The 18,177-nt window shown below is 36.7% G+C and overlaps 1 protein-coding gene across 1 annotated transcript in view; it reads right to left on the bottom strand.

Moving 5' to 3' along the window:
- Positions 1–18,177, bottom strand: part of NKAIN3 (sodium/potassium transporting ATPase interacting 3) — a 335,631-nt gene that overhangs the window by 83,624 nt on the left and 233,830 nt on the right. The window contains exon 4 of the mRNA XM_041412864.1: positions 4,094–4,291. Coding sequence (XP_041268798.1) covers positions 4,094–4,291 — 198 coding nt within the window. The remainder of the gene's footprint in view (positions 1–4,093; positions 4,292–18,177) is intronic.

Below are 18,177 nucleotides of genomic sequence, written 5' to 3'. Positions count from 1 at the left end.
TGAGGGTCATCACGCCAAGGCACAGGTTGCTCAGGGAGATTGAGGAGTCTCTCTCCTTGTAGATATTCAAAAGTTGTTTGGATACAGTTCTGGGAAGGCTGCCCTAAGTGCACCCAGCTAATCGTGAGGGGGTTGGATCAGATGACCTCCAGAGGTCCCTTCTCACCTCAACACTTCTGTGTGATTTTGTAATACAGAGACTGCAATTTTTCTACTAGTGGTAGACATGTTACTGAGCATTCAGACACTGCTGGAAGCTGCTTTAGAAGTCTGCTGCCTCTTAGAGAAAGAATACAACATTTATAAATTCATGAGTTGAAAGAAGCACTGGGAAGGCGTCTTTTTGGAACATACACTTTAGCAGATGGTGACTCTGCTCACAGTGACCACAGTATCCAGTTACAAATTTGGCTACTAGGAGTGCTTTTTCTTATATTTCTCATATTAAAACTTCATTATATTCTATAGAAAGTAATGTATTTTTCTACTTTAATGTATGTTTTGTGCTTGGCAGTGTATGTGATAAGCTATACATGACTGATAACTCTACCTTAGGTAGATATGCTCACTGCTTTTTACTTCACTATGGAAAAAATTCAATATTGTTAATCTCCCTTTATCACATCTTTGTCTGAACTTACACATGACTTGCAAGACAGGGTTTGGGGTTTTTTTTGTGGCTGCTCCTCCTCTGTAGGTCCAGCAGGCAGCCTGAGGGTTACAATAATTGACACTTATGAGAAGCAACAGATGGACCTCCACAAAGTAAACCAGAAGCTTCCTTCAAAATATCCTGAATTTGCATCAACATGCCAAAGAGCTTGCATGTTTTGCGTACTTTTAGGCGTAGGGTTTTCACTTTCTCTGCTTCCCTTCTTCTTTCAGTGGTCTAGATTTTAGGTTGTCCTTCTACACCTTGATGAGAATGGGAGGAAAGGTAACTTCACCTTGTGCAACCCAGCATTCAAAGAAAGTAATGTCTCCTGGCCCAGAAGCATCTAGTTGTGTCAGCCTGTTGCCCTACCAAAATTTATTAATTTTGCTTCTTCAGCACTGATGAAGTTCTGTGGCTGCTAATTCCAGAGTCAGCGCAGTGAACCCTGGCTTGAGGCCTTGTGCTGCACTGTGTTAATCTCATATTAGGCTCTGGGTCTAATACAAACCTCTCTGCAATAACTTGTAGAACTTTTTAATGTTCAGGCTATGGAATCCAGTGTGTACCTGGCATTTAATACTCTCAGTGTGCATTATCTTTTTCAAATAACAACAAAAAATGTATGAAGTGTCTTTATCAAAGACGTTAAACTGTCACCATTTTGACTGTATTTTTAATTTGCTTCCTGAAAATTTATCTTTTTCAAATAACAACAAAAAATGTATGAAGTGTCTTTATCAAAGATGTTAAACTGTCACCATTTTGACTTTTTAATTTGCATTTTTAATTTGGTCCCTGAAAATGGAGGTTTCTGTAAGGATGATCTGCCTTGCATTTTAAAGGTGTGGTGCAGAATAATTTATTCATCAAAGTAATATATATATATTATACCCTACATCAAATAAGTATAGATTTTAAACACAAAATAGAACTCTAATTATTCTTTACTATTAATTCACATTCTCTCATACTTCTCTTGATTCTCCCCCAATTTAAATAAATGTTTAACATGTTCAACTATCAATCACTTAAATAGGCACTCAGAATCAGATGGGATACAAAGTTACTGGTTCACCAATAAAAATATATATTTAGAAAAAACCATAAAGCAGATATAAAAATAGCTTTACTGTGTTAAAATTAAATATATGGCTGTTAAGCCTGTTTCCACAAGCAGGATTTAATGTAGCTGCAGCTGCAGCATTCTCTGCATATAAAACTCTTTATATTACAAAAAAAAAAAAAAAAAGAGTCACCTTTCAAAAATGCTGCTAGTGAGTTATATGTCTCGATAGGTATCCAATACTTACCCCTCAGAGGTGCTCTTTCAGGGGCTCTAGCTCCCTACCAAATGGAAGTGTTTGCATTCCCAGTCATTTGGACAAAGCTTAGCAAGATAAAATGATTTGTTATGCCAATAAAGTTTTTTTTTCGCTGTAAAATGGTTTGTTACACTACTATTGCTACATAAAAATGTTATGAAAATTAAGTAGGTAGTAAGGTCCATAAAGGAATAGTCTGCTTTTGGGACTAGCTACCAGGAAAAGGTAAAAAAAATGATTTCATTATCTACATACAGTTCTGCAGTTCTTTGTAAAGACAACCTAAATGGCATTTTAACTAACAACTGAAATTGGTACTCCAATTAGGAAAGCAGTTATGCATCCAAAAGGGATGGGAACTTCTTCAAGTTAGTACTATTCAGAAAATGGAAGGAAATTGAAAATTATTTGATAATCCAGGTGGTGACTTCTGTGTTGTGGCACAGTACATGAAACAAGCCTAAATTACAATTCAGAATGGAAACTGAAGTAGAGATTCATGGTATGTTAATCATAACATGTCACGGATGGCATAGCAAGACAGTAAAACTGGAGGAAAACTTTACTTTTCATACTGTATTTTAATTTTAGCATTGTTTATATTAACCAAAGCACTATCTGAAACGGGAAACTCTTTAATTCACAGTCATGACTTATAAGTTCATGGCACATTTTAAATTTTCAATTTAATCAAAATTTTGAATTTTATTTAATCCAGCACAGCAATCAATCAGTTCTTTAGAAAGGGAATGCCAGTTACATCTTACAATTTATAATTATTACAGAATTTATATATTTTTAAATTTAATATTTTTAGTTTGTATACATTAATTGTGTTTATTCTAATAGACTAATATTAATATTTGTATTCCTGCCATTTGACAGAACGGTACTGCACTGACAAGTTGTTGATCACTTCCTGTGATCAACAACCAGCTGTATTTAAAAATAATTTTTCAAAATAATTTTAAATTTAAAAATAATTTTAAGTTTACCAGTGAGATTTATTCCACAGATGCCTTCTACTTTGCAAGTGGCATTATAAACCAGATTGTTAGTAAAACATCTTGAAATACTGAAGAGACCAGAAATATGCATCCCTTCTGGCTGCTCAGACCATGTAGCTCACCTGACTAGCAGGTGTGGACTGCGCCTGTTCTCCCACTGTCTAACAGGCCCTGGTGGCCATGGTTAGGACCATGAGCCATGAGCATTTATGTTCTCAAAACAGGTCTGGACGTCTGTGGTCATTGATCCTGTGTGCAACCACTTGGGCTCAGCCAGTTGCACTGCACTACACACAGCCAAGAAGAGAAAGAGCTACCACTTCTAGGAGATCACACACAGCTCATGCCAAACCACCTGTCAACACCAGGCAGAAGCAGCCAAGAGGAAAAACTGTGGCCAAGACTGGGTTGTTGCTCCCAAAGCAACTCATTGAGTCCCAGCACTTCCCTGCACTGCAGGCTTTTATAAAAACTTCTTGTAATTGAATTTTTTGTCTGGTGCTGCAACAAATGTGGTCAATGGAGGTAGAGTGTTCTGAAAATGCAGAGTTGAGGGAGAGAGAGAATTACATGGTTAAATACAAATACATACTTTAATTCCTAATATTATATGACCTTTTTCAAGGATTAATCCATAGCTGAGTCTGTGAAGAAACTTAGCTATTTATCGTGTAAAATACATACACAATCAGGGCTGAATAAATGGTGTCATTGATTGGGAACTACTGAAAGGTTTAGGCAAATTAATTTTGGGTAAATCTACTTTGCTTTGCTCTACATCTCAATGAACGAGAACCAAGGACTCAAGTTAATTTCCACCTATCCCAGCTATGGCCAGAATGGGTACTATGCCTGCACAGAGCTTGAAGAGATATAAGGAAAAAAAAGAACAGTGCACATTTTAATAATATTATTAAACAATATTAATAATAATTAATTATTAATTTATTATTAATAATTATATAATTCTCTAACACAATTAAAACACAATTTAAAATCTCTGCAGCCATCCATCACTCACTACACCCCCTTTCCAGGACATGCAGCAAGAGCAGGCTTCGTGTGAAAGGACCAATGGAATCCCAGCACGAGAAGAACCATGAACTTACGGAGAGGAGTATTTGGATAGCACTGTGAATGACCTCTAGGTACTGGAAATCAATGATGCAGCCTGTCACGGAGACGTAGGAGTAATCCTCGAGGACGCCGGGGGAAGAAGGACGCACCACCCTTCGTATGCAGCCGGGCCCGTGCTCCCGCCACCAGGAGCGGTGCATTGAGATGTTAAAGGTCATGAGATCTGTTTCCTAGGAGAGGGAGGGGAAAAAGTGTGAACACATTTGACTTTCTGTTTTTAAAGTAAAGAAAGGGGAAATAAATATATTTTCTATTATAAGGGCAATGAGGTAATTATCCTTAATCGTCACCCCAGTAATTCTAACATGAAAGTAGAATGTTTAAGTGGAGAGAGGAAATGGCAAATATTCATTGCTAATTTTGCAGTTGTGCACAGTCACTTCTGCCTGACATAAGAACCATCCTACCAGGTACTGTACAAACACATGTTCCCTTGGACTTACTGCCTGAAAAACAATTTTAATGTTACTTTATTAGAATGCTAGAATGTCACTTAAGGACTCTTCTTTTTTTTCTTTTTTTCTTTTTTTTTTTAACAGACAATAGAACCAGTTTTACCCCATGGTACTGGAGACAACCTAAATGAAATTTACATAATCTTTGATGATTTCCATCACCACATTCAAATGAGATGTTTCCAGCCAAGCACCCTGCTCTCTTTTCTTCCCTCTGCCCCTCATCCAGATTACCAACTTCTCAGTTTAGGGAAGGGACCTACATTTGTGATATGATCTGGGTTTAAAACAAAAGCAGTTAGTTCTCTTCACTCAAATCATCTTCCAGATCTGATATTAAATATAACCAGATGAGTACTGGTTGCACTCTAACCCACGCAGGATGTATACTGTCTGTGCATTTTAGTAAAAATCATACAACTTCCACGTGGAGCAGTGAAAGTGGCAAACCTACCAATGTACTAAAGATTTTCTAAGAGCTTACCTATGAAGTACAAGCAGGAAAATTCATTCGAATTAACAAAACATATGGTTCTTCAGATCACGTATAAAAAAAAAATACATGTATAAAAAAAATAAAAATACACTCAAGTTGAATGAATGCCATTTAAATGCAAAAAAAACACCCAACCTCCTCACTGGAGAAAAATGAGAGTTGAGTTATACTGATATTTTAAATAATTAATTCAGATTTATGTTCCCATGTTTCCCATTCTGAACTCCAAGTAAAAAATGTCTGCAAAATTGTCAACGATATGCCCACAAAATACCCCTGCCTTCCATACATGACAGTTTGTGAGCACTGCCATGACACCAATTTGCCCTTTGAGCCCCACAAATATGTCCTGTCTGTGGCCATTTACTTCTACCCGGGCCAAAGGGAAATTCAGTCCAGATTCCAGTTGCAGAAGCAGTTAATTTGTTATTTTCCTTCATTATTTACCTTTATTCTGGACACACCTGAAAATTAACATGGGAATTAAATCCTGCCACCCTAACTATATCCTAGTTATCAGTTAGAAATATGCCTTTGTGATCTGCTGGTTTTTCTCTCCACCACTTCTCTACCCTTTAAATACAGAGTTGCTAGATTTCCAAATGCATTATTTCGAGTTGATGAGGCATTTGTCTTTTGCCTTTGCATGTCAATCCTTGATACTGGTTTAGAAAACTTTCAGCTGCAACATAAAATCAGCTTGTGAAATAAGAAGCTGACAAGCAACTCAGTTTAATGAAAATATAATCATGAACATAGAGTCACAGGAAACAGCCAGGGCTTTCTTTGTACAACAATGCCAGAGATTGCACAGTGTTATCAAGTGCTTTTAAAGATTGTCAACTCAAAGCAATGCTAGTTGTCAAGCAGCACACACATATTCAATCTTACCTAGCTCAGAAGCCCTTTGCTGAGAAGGAATATGGATTGGTGGGTTAGTGTGTATCACATAATGTGAGGTAACACTTTTTTATCAAACTGGGGGAATAAGTTGTGGCATCCATGGTGTTGGTGTCACAGCTTCTTTTGCCCCTGAAGGTTTATTTATCCTTTGCAGTTTTTTGTCTTTATGTTTTAGAAATCATAGTCTGTTACAGTACTCATACTTGGCTAGTTCACAGCCAATGACAAACAACCAGTTTGTCAAACAGCTTGATAAATTTTGCCAACACATGTAAAATGTAAGATTTTGCATATGAACAGTAGAAACCCTTTATAAATAAAATCTTTCATTTTGGGAATACAGTTATGTGCGGCTCTTGGGGTGATTTAAAAAACATGTTTACTTGATGGTCATGGTCATGTTCATGTTTTGAGGCTGCTGGTGATTCAGGTAAAAAGAAAACAGAAAAAAACCCCCAAAATAACAAAAAAAAAAACAAACCCAAAACAAACAAACAAACAAACAAACCAAAAAAATCCCCAAACAAAGAAAGAAACAAAAAACCAACCAAAAAGTCATCACAGCATTTGCTACCTTTTTAAAAATAAATTCTCATTCAGAAATTCTGGATAAAGTCTAAAAGAGGAGATTTTCATAATTACTTTTCACTTTGTGTATTATACTCTGAGCGCTCAAAGCAGGTAAAACCAGATAATGATGGCCCAGCAAGGATTAGTTTTAGAAATGCAAACAAAACCACTTGGTGCATTAGCTTGACCTCTGAAATATCACTTCACAAAATGGCAACCATAAGCCGTTCAAGCTGATAAATGTTAAGCTGCCAATCAATAAAAGAAAGCCTGACAACAGAAAAATCAATTTTTACTCTTTTTTTTTTTTTTTTTTTTTTTTTTTAATCAGCTGAAACACTTCTCCCTAACTACTTGGAGATTCTTAATCTGTAAAGTGAGTCAAATGCAACAAGAATTAAAAACATTAACCTGTATCTTTAAAGTCATTTACAGAACCATAGAAAATTCAAAGACTCTTTGCTGGGATGTACAGGTTTTAAATATCAGTGAACTTCTGAGAGTGTTTTGGTATTTGTAAATTCACAGCTTGGAAACTCTGAGCATGCTGGAAAAGCTGCTGCCCAAGTGGCTTATTTTCAGTTCTACATTAAATGAAAGTTAAGAATTTTCAGAAAGTACAAGCAGATGCCTAAAGTTTCTCAATAGATCATTTACTATCTTCTAATTTTTCATATTAAAAAAAATGTATAAAATGTTTAATCATCAGTGACAAGTCAAATGCCTATTTCTTAGGAAAAAATGCTGCTGCTTCAAAGCAAGGCTTTAATGTCAGGCTCTGAGAAACCAAGAAAAACCAAATTGTCCTTCTAACTAATCCAGTTGGAATTCATTTAACAGTTCAAATTTCTATAATGGATTTTAAAATTGCGCTCCTCTGAGCATACATCTCGACTTTAATACCATTCATCAGCAGATAAACTATACTTCCTCAGATGATAACTACTCAGACAGACACCATGAGCAGAGAAGGGGCAGAACACAGGCAACAGGTCCTCCAGGAAAATTGTGAGACTTAGAAGTGACACAGGGAAGTGAAACCCCATCTCCTACTCTTCCCTTCTTTAGTCAGCATTAAAGCAATACTCCAATCTGTGGTAAGAAGTTTGGTCCTGGGTATAGGATCAGCCCCATAATCACACTTTACTGATGTAGAGTCCCACTTAACTGTCTACTACTGGCTTAAAGCATTTTAAGCCTTTAAACTATATATAGGATTTGTGTTGGCTGTCAGCCCAAGGATTAATTTTGATTATTATTGGAAATCATTGCTATGGCAGATACATTCTTTTAAGGTGAGATGTAATCCCTGTGAGTCTGAGTAATGCTGTTTCCAAGTGCTTGGGGATAATGTTTAATTTTATTATGTCTGCTTAAATTCTACATTTGTTTTCAAGTGGAAATTTTCTGTTGGGCAGGGCTTTGAGCAACCTGATCTAGTGAAAGATGTCCCTGCCCATAGCAGGGAGGTCAGTCTAGATGATCTTTGAAGATGCCTTCTGATCCAAAGAATTCTGTGATTTTTTTGATTCAATTTTTGGGTGGTGAATCTAGGTAAAATTTAACAAATCATAGCATAAGATGGCTTATTTTAAAACTAAAGAGAAATGAAAGACATGATGTGCCTTTCATTTATTTGTGTAAAATTTACACACAGTATCTATAACAACAAAAAAAAAATTAATGAGAAATTAGGACTACCTAGAATCACTAGTTTTAAGGAAAACAAAAAGAAGGCACTGAAACTCCAGGGAGAAAACCCAATGCACCAAGATTGCCTTGCATAACAAATAAATATTATGCTGCAACATAACTACCACCACAGCTATTTGTTTTTTCAGTGTATGCTTCTGCTTTATGACATGTTATTTTCTATTTCTTTCATTCCTTTTTGGTATTTGAAAATACACTCTTTGAAAAGTATAATAAAAATGGTGCTTTGAGCAGGACAGAGGAAAACCCCTTTTTTTCTTCAGAAAACAGCAGTCATTACTTGAAATTTTATAGACAAGTGAAAGGCCACAAAGACTTGGCAAAACATGATGTTAGAGACCGTGACTTTATTGTTGCTTGTGTGGTACCTAGCCTTTCCTAACACTTTTCATTTTATTGATACACATTATATTGTTTATTATGAGTGGACATTAGGCTGAGGCATTAAATATTCCCATTCCATTTCCTAAGTGTAACAAGGATGCAGTGTTCTGACTTGCTACACATATTTTGTTTAAGCAGTGAGGAGAAAAGATTTTCAATCAAACACCTGCTCAAAAGGTAAGAAAAGTTTATATGCATGATGCTAGAAAAGGTATAGCACATTTTCTTGTAATTCCCTAGACTCAATTATGTTTGTAATTAAGATGCACAGGTGTTTCAGGGACAAGGGACACGCAAATTCCTTAGTATCTAATCTCAAGGACACCTTAATCCTCATTAGATACAAATGATGTGTCCCAGCATTAATGAAATCCACTCTAATTGTGGAAGTACTTGGAAACACGACTATCAGCTATTAGCCAGACCTCCACTGGCAGCATCACCTCACTTTTCCACTCTGCTTTTACTTGAAACAACAGGTTCTGATTCCAGTTTGCTCTGTGTGTGACCAGTTATAATCCATCTCCCCTCACTACTGCTGAACAAACAGTTTTGGAGGCCTGGGCAGACAATACTGAAGAAGACTGAGTCCATTTCCCATTTCCAAACGGGGAATTTTGTATCACTAGCTCCCACATTGTCTTTATTGGGATGACAATTTTTGAATATTGACTTATTTTGTTTCCTGCTGGTTTTTAATTTAAACTCTTGCCTCAATGCTACACTGATGGCTTTTACCTATTCAATAAGCTAGAGATTGAAGGCAGCTCACTCAATAATTGTGGTAGACCACTTAACTGCTAATGGGATAGGACAACGAACCATGCTGATTCCAGGTTGCTCAAGATATAATACATTCAGCATTTTCACGTCATCCTGAGAACTCTGGAGAAAAAATGACATGAAGAGCATTCTTAAATTGAAGCTTATGGGTAGACTCTATTGGGGCTATTCATCTGTCTGAACTGGATGTCAGACAAGACATAGTAAATTCATCTCTGTGCCAGCGGTGCACACTAAACCAGAGCAATCATGTGACACACTTAAATTTATTACCACAGAAAGAGAAAATTCACAGTATCAAAATCTTCAGACATAGACAGTGAGGTAACCCTAACATCACGGGCTGAGAATGGTTAAAAGAGATACAGAAGCTAAGTAATTCTTGGTTGGTGTGATTAGAGGCTCATGGTTCCCACGGAACTCCCACAGAGTTTAGAAGTTCATAAACTGTAATCATGGCATCAGACCATGACTAAAGGGAAAGATTTCCATATTAAGCATAATTTTTTTCCTGAATTTATCTACACTGCAATATTTTTTATCTATTTGCTGACAGGCTACCCTCCTCATCTACAACCCTCCAAAAAAAAAAGTATGAGTTAAGCTTAGCAAGTATTGCCTTCTCCTTCTTTTACTACTTTTATTCCTTCAGCTATGGAGAGTGTTGCCAGATTTTATTTTGTTTTTTAGAAGCGAACATGATAATTTTGGAAATTTATTTGGAAATTAGGCAGATGATCTACCTATATTATAAAAATAATTTCCTTGCATTTTCATTTGCTACATGCTCAAGGATCTGTGTACTCTTTTGCAAAGCAAGCAATTTTAAAATTAGATTTACCAAATTTACTAGAAAAGTGGAATGCAGTGGAAAGTCTTTAGGAAGCCAGAAGGCAAGAAGTCAGCAAAAGAAGCATACTGCTGTCTTCTTCATGCACTCTTAGTGTCAGTTGCAAGAGGAAATTATGAGAACTAGCAAGGGCAAGGGGCTATTTTTGAAACTTGTTGCCCCTAAAGATGAGCTCTGATCTTTGGCAATATTCAGATCCATGCTCAAATCCCAGCTCCACATCTTTTCCTTGTTCACCCTCCCTTTTGTGGCAGTGTCTCTGTCTGAGAAACAGCCCAGAGAGGTAACAGAGTATGGCAGACAAAAGCTTCAACACACAAGGAAAAAGCAGCTGAGTTGGGGTGATTGGATCAATACAAGTCTTACCTACCACTTGTCGTAGGAAATTCAACATGAACACAAAGAAGGTACAGCTGCCCAGAAAAGCTGTTGTGCTCCAGTGGAGTCCTTGACATGTGATTAAGCTGAGCACTTAGTTTGAAAATTGCTCTCACCTATTACCTCTGATGATCCAGAGCTATGACAGAACACAGATGTGGAGTGATGCCAAACTCTGAGCGCTGCTTTCAGTTTTGAAGACTGCAAATATGACAAGGGTTTGTATAAAGCCAAAGGTCTGTGTAGATTGGTGTGTCCCTCACTCAAGCTATACCTGATTTTGACTGAAATGAAGAAGCAAGGCAGGACTGAAATGTAACATAGTGAAGAATTTGAAACACCTTTGGCAAGCCATGCACAGCCACCTATACCAATGATGTTGGAAAACATCTCAGGCCAGAGAGATGGGAAAGGTTAAAAAAGGCTTGAAACATCTTGGTGCACAAAAATGGGAAAACACTATAATTATGGGCCATAAAAAAATCTGTCCAAAATGTTTATAAACTACAAGTATTTGAAAAAGGAGTTTATAGCATAAAACAATTTCAAGGCTCAGCAAGAACATTTTAGCTTTGTTGTTGCGGTTGCTGTTTTTGAGCAAAATTGCTGAGATCCCTATGGAGTCATTCATGCATTTGAAATCTCACAAAATTAAAATTTGATGCCCCAAAAATAAGCTGCCACAACACTTATAGAAAACTCTTTCCGACACTATTTTATGACATTTATAATGTTTCTTATTAAATTATTATTAATAATTTTTCCTATTTAATATTTCTCATTAAAGCAGACAGGATCAGACTTGTACCTGAGTACCTCACCAATTTTACAGTCTCTAAATATTCAAGAAATACACTGCTTAAAGAAATGGAGAAGACTCTTGCAGTGTTGATAGGAACTGGATTTTTCTGCAGTTAAAATGGAGAGGTCTGGCCTGGGTTGGCCATCCTAAAAGTACTAATTCTTTATAGCACTTTGTCTTCTGCTATGGACACCCAAATATTACAAACCTTGCATGGAGTTTTATGAAATTCATGGAAATAGAAGACACAGTTTGTGCCAAAACCCCACATAATCCCATATGAGGTACAGATGCAATGTAGCCTCTAGCTAAAACAGGATTTAACTTTGTTATTAACCAAATAACCATATTTTTTTCACAGTGGTTGTGAACAAAGACAAAGCATAGGGATAAAAGCATGATTAAAAATATAATGTTGTAACAATAATACAGTCAATTTTAATATTTCCCTTCCTTTCTGGTGGGTTCTGTGTTTTGTCTGTTCATCTCAACTATAGGAATACCATAACATCTCTTGCTATGCAAGGAGATAAATTCTATGCTGGAAATAAACACACAAGAGAGCCTGGGTCCTAAATTTAAAGGTTTATCCCAGACTCTGATAACACTAAAATGCACGATAAAAAGACTTTTAAAAGCACCCTTGAATGTTAAAATTCCTGTCAAGGAAAAAAACTCCCCTCTTTAAGACTAGCCAGAAAGCTCCTACCTGCACCCAGGAACACTTTTAAAGATTAATAGACCAGTTTAAGCAACTGCTGCTGTGTTCTCTGCTTTGCTTGCTCAAAGCAATGCAATTGTTCGTGATATTGCCAACTCTTGTTTTATGACAAGTCTGATTATGTTCAGCATTTTTGCTAAAGCCTTTATTCTCAGGGACATGAAATTACAATAAGAAGTTTGTCTTATTGTGAGAAAGTGGGCTGAACAGGAAAACTTCAAAACTCATGAGCTCTGCTGCTAGGCACCTCCACTCTGTGCTGCAATTTGCACTGTCAGCTGTTTTCCTTAAAGCTGGGTCCTGGAATCTAGAAGGGAGACTTCTGTGTCACAAGTTCAGATCACAGCTATCCAGGACATCACCTGCCATAGTCCCCCATCTCAGACAATCATGGATACATCAGGGCATAGGAAAGGGCCAGCTGTTTTTTAATGTTTCAACAAAGACAATGACTCAAGTGCACCCTAATAGTTTTAAAGAGGCAATAAGGAATATTCATATGTAAATCAAACCCCATGATTCATGGAAATCTTGTAAGAAGATCTGAATTTTTGTTTTAGAGTGTGTGCAAAGGGCCACGAGAAAGATGTGCTAATTCACTCCACCTTTTGAATGAACTCTATACAGCTCATTGGGTAAGACTGTCTGCCACAACAGACTGCCAAGAAGTGCGAGTACACACCACCAGAAGCTCTTCTGAAGACTCAGAATGCAAAATGAGACAAGAAGCAATAAGCAGCAGAAGCTATTGAACTGTGAGGGGTCTGTTTTCTTACTTGTTTTCATTTCAAAGAAGCACAAGATGCTCTCAGAAAAATACCTTTCCTCACGACACTTTCGTTTCTGTATTTCTTCTCTGCGATAAAAAGTCATCATATTTTTGCCAGTCGCTCAATTTTTGTGGTGCTGTTTGCCAATGACCTTGGCTTTAGCATAGCAATCCTTTAATCACAGGCTTCATTTGCATTCTGCTGAAGCAATGACAGTGTCCAAAAAGAATTTGATAGCAATTTTTTTAAACAGCAAAGACAGTCCCTAAAGAAACTTTCAGGTCATTTGATGAAATTTGAAATCCTCCCTTTCCCAGCAGAAGTGAAGTACCTATGACTACTGAAAAGAGAATCTCTAGCAGCAAAACTCAGTTAGTACAATTAATTTAATTATTCATTTTACATTTACTACAGGCATTAGTCCACATTAGTCCACAAGGTTCCTTGAAACATTTAATACATTTATGTAAATATTGAAATATATGCATAGAGTCTATTTGATTTATGTATATGCAGTATGCATATATTTATATGTTCATATTTAGCTGTACAAATTAATGACTCAACAGTGCTTTCTTATGAATAAATGTCAACTGTGGTCAAAGAAGGCAGTATTACCAATCTACTTCAGCGCTGTATTTTTTCCTGATCTTAATCAGATTAATTTAATTTGCAGCCTAATCCACCTCCAAACCTCAATAACTCTCATAGACATTCACACAAAAGAGTTATTTGTTCTCTCAGGAATTTTCATGTTTTCAGAAACAAAGATCCTTTTTTCTCTGGCACCACCTTTATATGGGTAAATCTATAACCATAATAACCAAATTTCTCAAAATCTTATGACATGATTAATTAAAAGTGTTTGACAGTGTCCAGTGACTTTTGGATGATTTCAAGTTTTCCATGCCAAAGAAAATCAGTGAGGTGCTAAGCCTAATTTTTAATTTTTTCTTTTTTTTTTAATATTGAATACATTTCTCACAGAAACTACTTTAATCAATGCAGTTGACTATGATCCCCAGAAATATATTTTTAATTAAAGAGGTAACTATAAAAGTCTCTTTTAATAACAAGTCTAGATGGACTACTTAATGGTCCTTTAACAGATGTTCTATAAATCTGGTCACTTTAAGAGATGCATAAAGTCACAGGGAAGTGCAATGATCCATTCACTCTTTAACGTCACAGACTTGTCTGCAATCCTTCATCATGCAAGTTTTAATATATTCTCCTCTAATAAAGAAGAAAATGAGACCACAACAAAGATATAAGACCATATTAATATTTGAAATTATTGATTTCACTCTCAATTTTGAAATAATATTAACAGACAAAGAGAAGAAAGATGAGAAATTTTTAGATAGACTGATAGACTTGTGAATGACAGCAGGACACAACAGCCAAAGGACAAACAATATTAACAGCAGTTTATGTATTTACTGAAAACAAAATCAAGACTACTATATAAATGCTTTCTTCAAACATATATGTATATATAAAGCATTTCCAATCTGCTTGAGGGGGGAAAAAAATCAAAATATTGTTAATATCAGGCATTTTTTTCTGCAAGCTGATGAGTATCTACAAATTCCAATACATTTTGGAAATCATTAAATTTACTATATATAATAATAATTACTAATATCACTCGAATTTTCACTTTGTAAGTGTTTCTACTTTTAAAATTGGTTTTAGGAGCAGTGATAAAGGATGTCAGTGGGACTCCAGGAGACAGCTGAAAGCCTGAGAAACCTACAAAGCTACGGAGCTGGTTTGACAAGCATGCATGTGCATTATTTATTTTCAACAAGCATCCCATTAACATAAGGGATCTACATATACTTGCTGGATTAGGGCCAGTAAGAAAAGCAATAAGAAATACATGAGAGGAAAAGGTTAAGAAAGGTATGAACATGTGGGCATATTTTTACAGGTCTAATTGTGTATTTCTTGCAGATAATACAGAATTTCTTTTCAGTATAGCATGTCCTATATAGGGTTGTGTAGCACACTGAGGCATAGAGAAAGGTTTTCTTGAACAAATGTAGCATGTTTTGCTATAAAACTCTAGTTAAGCCTATGAAAACCATCCAGAGGTAACTGTAGTGGATTTTAGAATTTTAAAATTCTAAACCAGCAACTGCTGCTCGTTTAAGAATATGTTTTTAAAGGTGAATTTCCTTTTCAGTCTCTGGGCAAGAGATATGAAGAGAGTAAATGTTGTTTACATTTAGTTTATTCCTCATATGTAGCCAGCTAATGTCTGTGTGCTTGTGCTAGTTTTGAATTGGATAAAGTTAATTTTCTTCAGAGTAGTTGGTGTGGGGCTTTGTTTAGGATTTGTGCTGAAAAGAGTGTTGATTACACAGAAATGTTTTTGTTATTGCTGAGCAGTGCAAGTCCAGCTGTCTCCTGCTCCTCACCCTGCCCCACCATCGGCAGGCTGGGGCAAGAGCTGGAAGGGGATAAAGTCAGGGCAGCTCTCCAGTTTTGTGGTGCTCAGTGCTGCCTGGAGCAACTAAATTCCATGTCAGTGCTGAATAGCAAAGAGAAAGACAAATTCAGTGCTAAACCTGTCTTGGGGAGATGGTAGATAGGAGAAAGCAGGGAAATCTAAAGATGTGGAGATATTAAGAAGGATGGGAGAAAGTTTCCTGCCTTTGATTGCTCCCTGGCCCTTGCAGACTTTTCCACTGCTGCTCCTTCACTAATTACCTCTTCTCAGAGCCACAGACTGTGCAAGAGTTTTGCTTCTCAAAGCTGTGCTGAGGGCTGTGAGGATGAGAGGGGATGGCTCAGCTTTAATTGTGTGCTGGCTGGGCACAGGCTGTGGGCATCAAAGCACTGCCAGCTCAGGTGAAGGTGTCTGTGGGGAAGAACAGAAATCAGCCCCGCCCAGGAATGCTGCCAGAGTGTTGTGCATTTGGATATTGTCTAACAAGGGCAGGGATCAGGAAACACGATGGAAAATGCTCACCAAATGCCAGCCCCTCTTGGTACTTTTAGGAAATGCTCATGTCTTCACATTTAAAGCACTGCAAGCCTTAATACACACACACTTGGTTTTAAAAGTCAATTGCACATCAGTGGTATGTTCAATCAGCCACTGGTAATGCAGAGCCTCAGGACTTCAGACAGCTTTGGACTGGATCCCTTTAAACATAACTGTGGGACAGGGAAGCACACACACCACTAAACCACAGGGATTGGAGATGCCAGCATAGCTACAGAGGCACAACCTAGAAAACAGATACACCTTCACTGCCCTCCACTGAACTTTCTGTTTGGCATCAAAATAGATTTTGCCAACTTGATATGTCCTTTTTAGAAATACAACTACTCATGCAAACACACAGAGGGCATTAAATCATTCATACACTGCAACCAGGCAGGTGTTTGCACAGCTGGCAGAATGTTGTGGGGAGAGCACTTAGCTTTGCAAGGCGGAAAACAAGGCACACATCTGAACTTGGCAATCCTTTTAAAAACTGTAGCTGTTGTTTATGATTTTTCTTTCCTTTCTAATAAGAAAAGTTAATATTATACAGTAAAGACTTATGATCTGAAAATAAAAAAGTAAAATATTGAAATGGAAAAACACACCCCCTGCCCCCCCCCCATAAAATCCCTGAATGTTCACACTCTTCTGTTGAATTTTAAATGCATTTGAAATGAAGCAATTTTTCAGCTGAAAATGCACTTCCAAAGTAAAAGTACTAAAACCCAGTAATTAAAAGACCATATGTCTCAAAGTTTTTCTCTGAACAGGCCAGGTTTCTGCAAAACACCTTATATCTCAGAGAGCAAACAATTTGTTTTCCCAGAAATAAAAGCCATAAAAGCTGACAAACTTTATATAGGAATGTGTCAAATAAATTCTTTGGAGTTCTCTTAGTAAAACAAAAAGGAGGAAACATCTCTAAACAGAGAGGTTTGTTTACACTCACTTTAAATGCTGTCACAGATGATTCTTTGTACAATCTTTAATCTCTAAGAGCTCTCCTTGTGTGGATTGTACTAACTCATGAATGAAAAAAAAATTACAAAATCCTTACCGAACAAAATCTCCTATTAATACAGTATCAGGAAATCATAGAGAAGCAAATCACACATTGTGACAGCCAAAGCCTGGTCACAGAGAGGTACTTTTTCAGCTAAATTATTGTGATTAAATCATCACGACTTCCACCACCATAGAAACAATTAATAATTTTATAAAGGCATTTTAACCACCCTCCTTATTGTGCTACAGTATGGACAATAAAACATAACAAGATGAGGAGGCTTTGTACTTCACAGGCATACTAGTGACCAATTGTGACCCTACCATTTCAAGAATTGGTTTAAACTAAATTTAACCCCTAAACCTTGTAGTAGCATTGCTGTTTAGCCCAAGCCTTTACTGCCTGTAAACTATAAGAGTAAATTGCATTTGCAGAGTAGATTAGAACTGGCCATTCACTGAAGGCATGACTGAAGAATACTTCTGCACATGGTAGTTACAGACACTTTTTAAGGAAATGAGAAAACCTGTTTCACTGTACCTAACAGCTTCACCAGTAATCTACTGAATTCTGATAGTGATGTGTCAGGTTTATGGAAATACTAAACAAATGACCACAGCTCATGTGCAGAGCAACTCAGCCATCAAACATATATTGTGCAGATGTGCTTGTGTGTGAGGTCAGCTGAGGATCTGGAGTCATTCCTAGTAAGAAATTTTGGACCTGTCTGTCTTGAATGGCCAATACTCACAGCTGTATAAAAAATCAGGTATGCTTTTTAGTCTCACCCTACCTGATTTTCATTTGGTTTCCTAAAGAAAGAACACTCACAGCATCTCAGTACACACCAGTTTCTGCCTCTCTGTCCTTTGGGGCATTATAGCAGCTATGCAAATGTCTCACCTATACTAACTTATCTCAAGGTTTCGTTAAAATGAGAAATCAGGAAGAGAATAAGAACCCTAGGGAAAGTTTGTTTCTCTCTGATGATAACAGAGAAATCATTAGAGAGATTGATGTCAATGCACAAGTATAAAATGAGGCACAATTACTTCTGCTGCTCTTACAGCCACTTACAGTACATATTTGCTGGGGTTTCAACAATGTTAAAATTGAATGTTTTCAAGCAATGAAATTATTACTTTTTTGGGAGAATGGCCACTGGAAATTATGAATTGTTATCAAATTATCAAATACATTATGTATCCATTAAAAGTAAAAAGA

The sequence above is a fragment of the Onychostruthus taczanowskii genome, unplaced genomic scaffold, assembly GCF_017590055.1.
Source record: "Onychostruthus taczanowskii isolate IOZ18803 unplaced genomic scaffold, ASM1759005v1 scaffold4, whole genome shotgun sequence".
Classification (NCBI taxonomy): domain Eukaryota; kingdom Metazoa; phylum Chordata; class Aves; order Passeriformes; family Passeridae; genus Onychostruthus; species Onychostruthus taczanowskii.
This window is presented reverse-complemented; position numbering and strand designations above follow the sequence as displayed.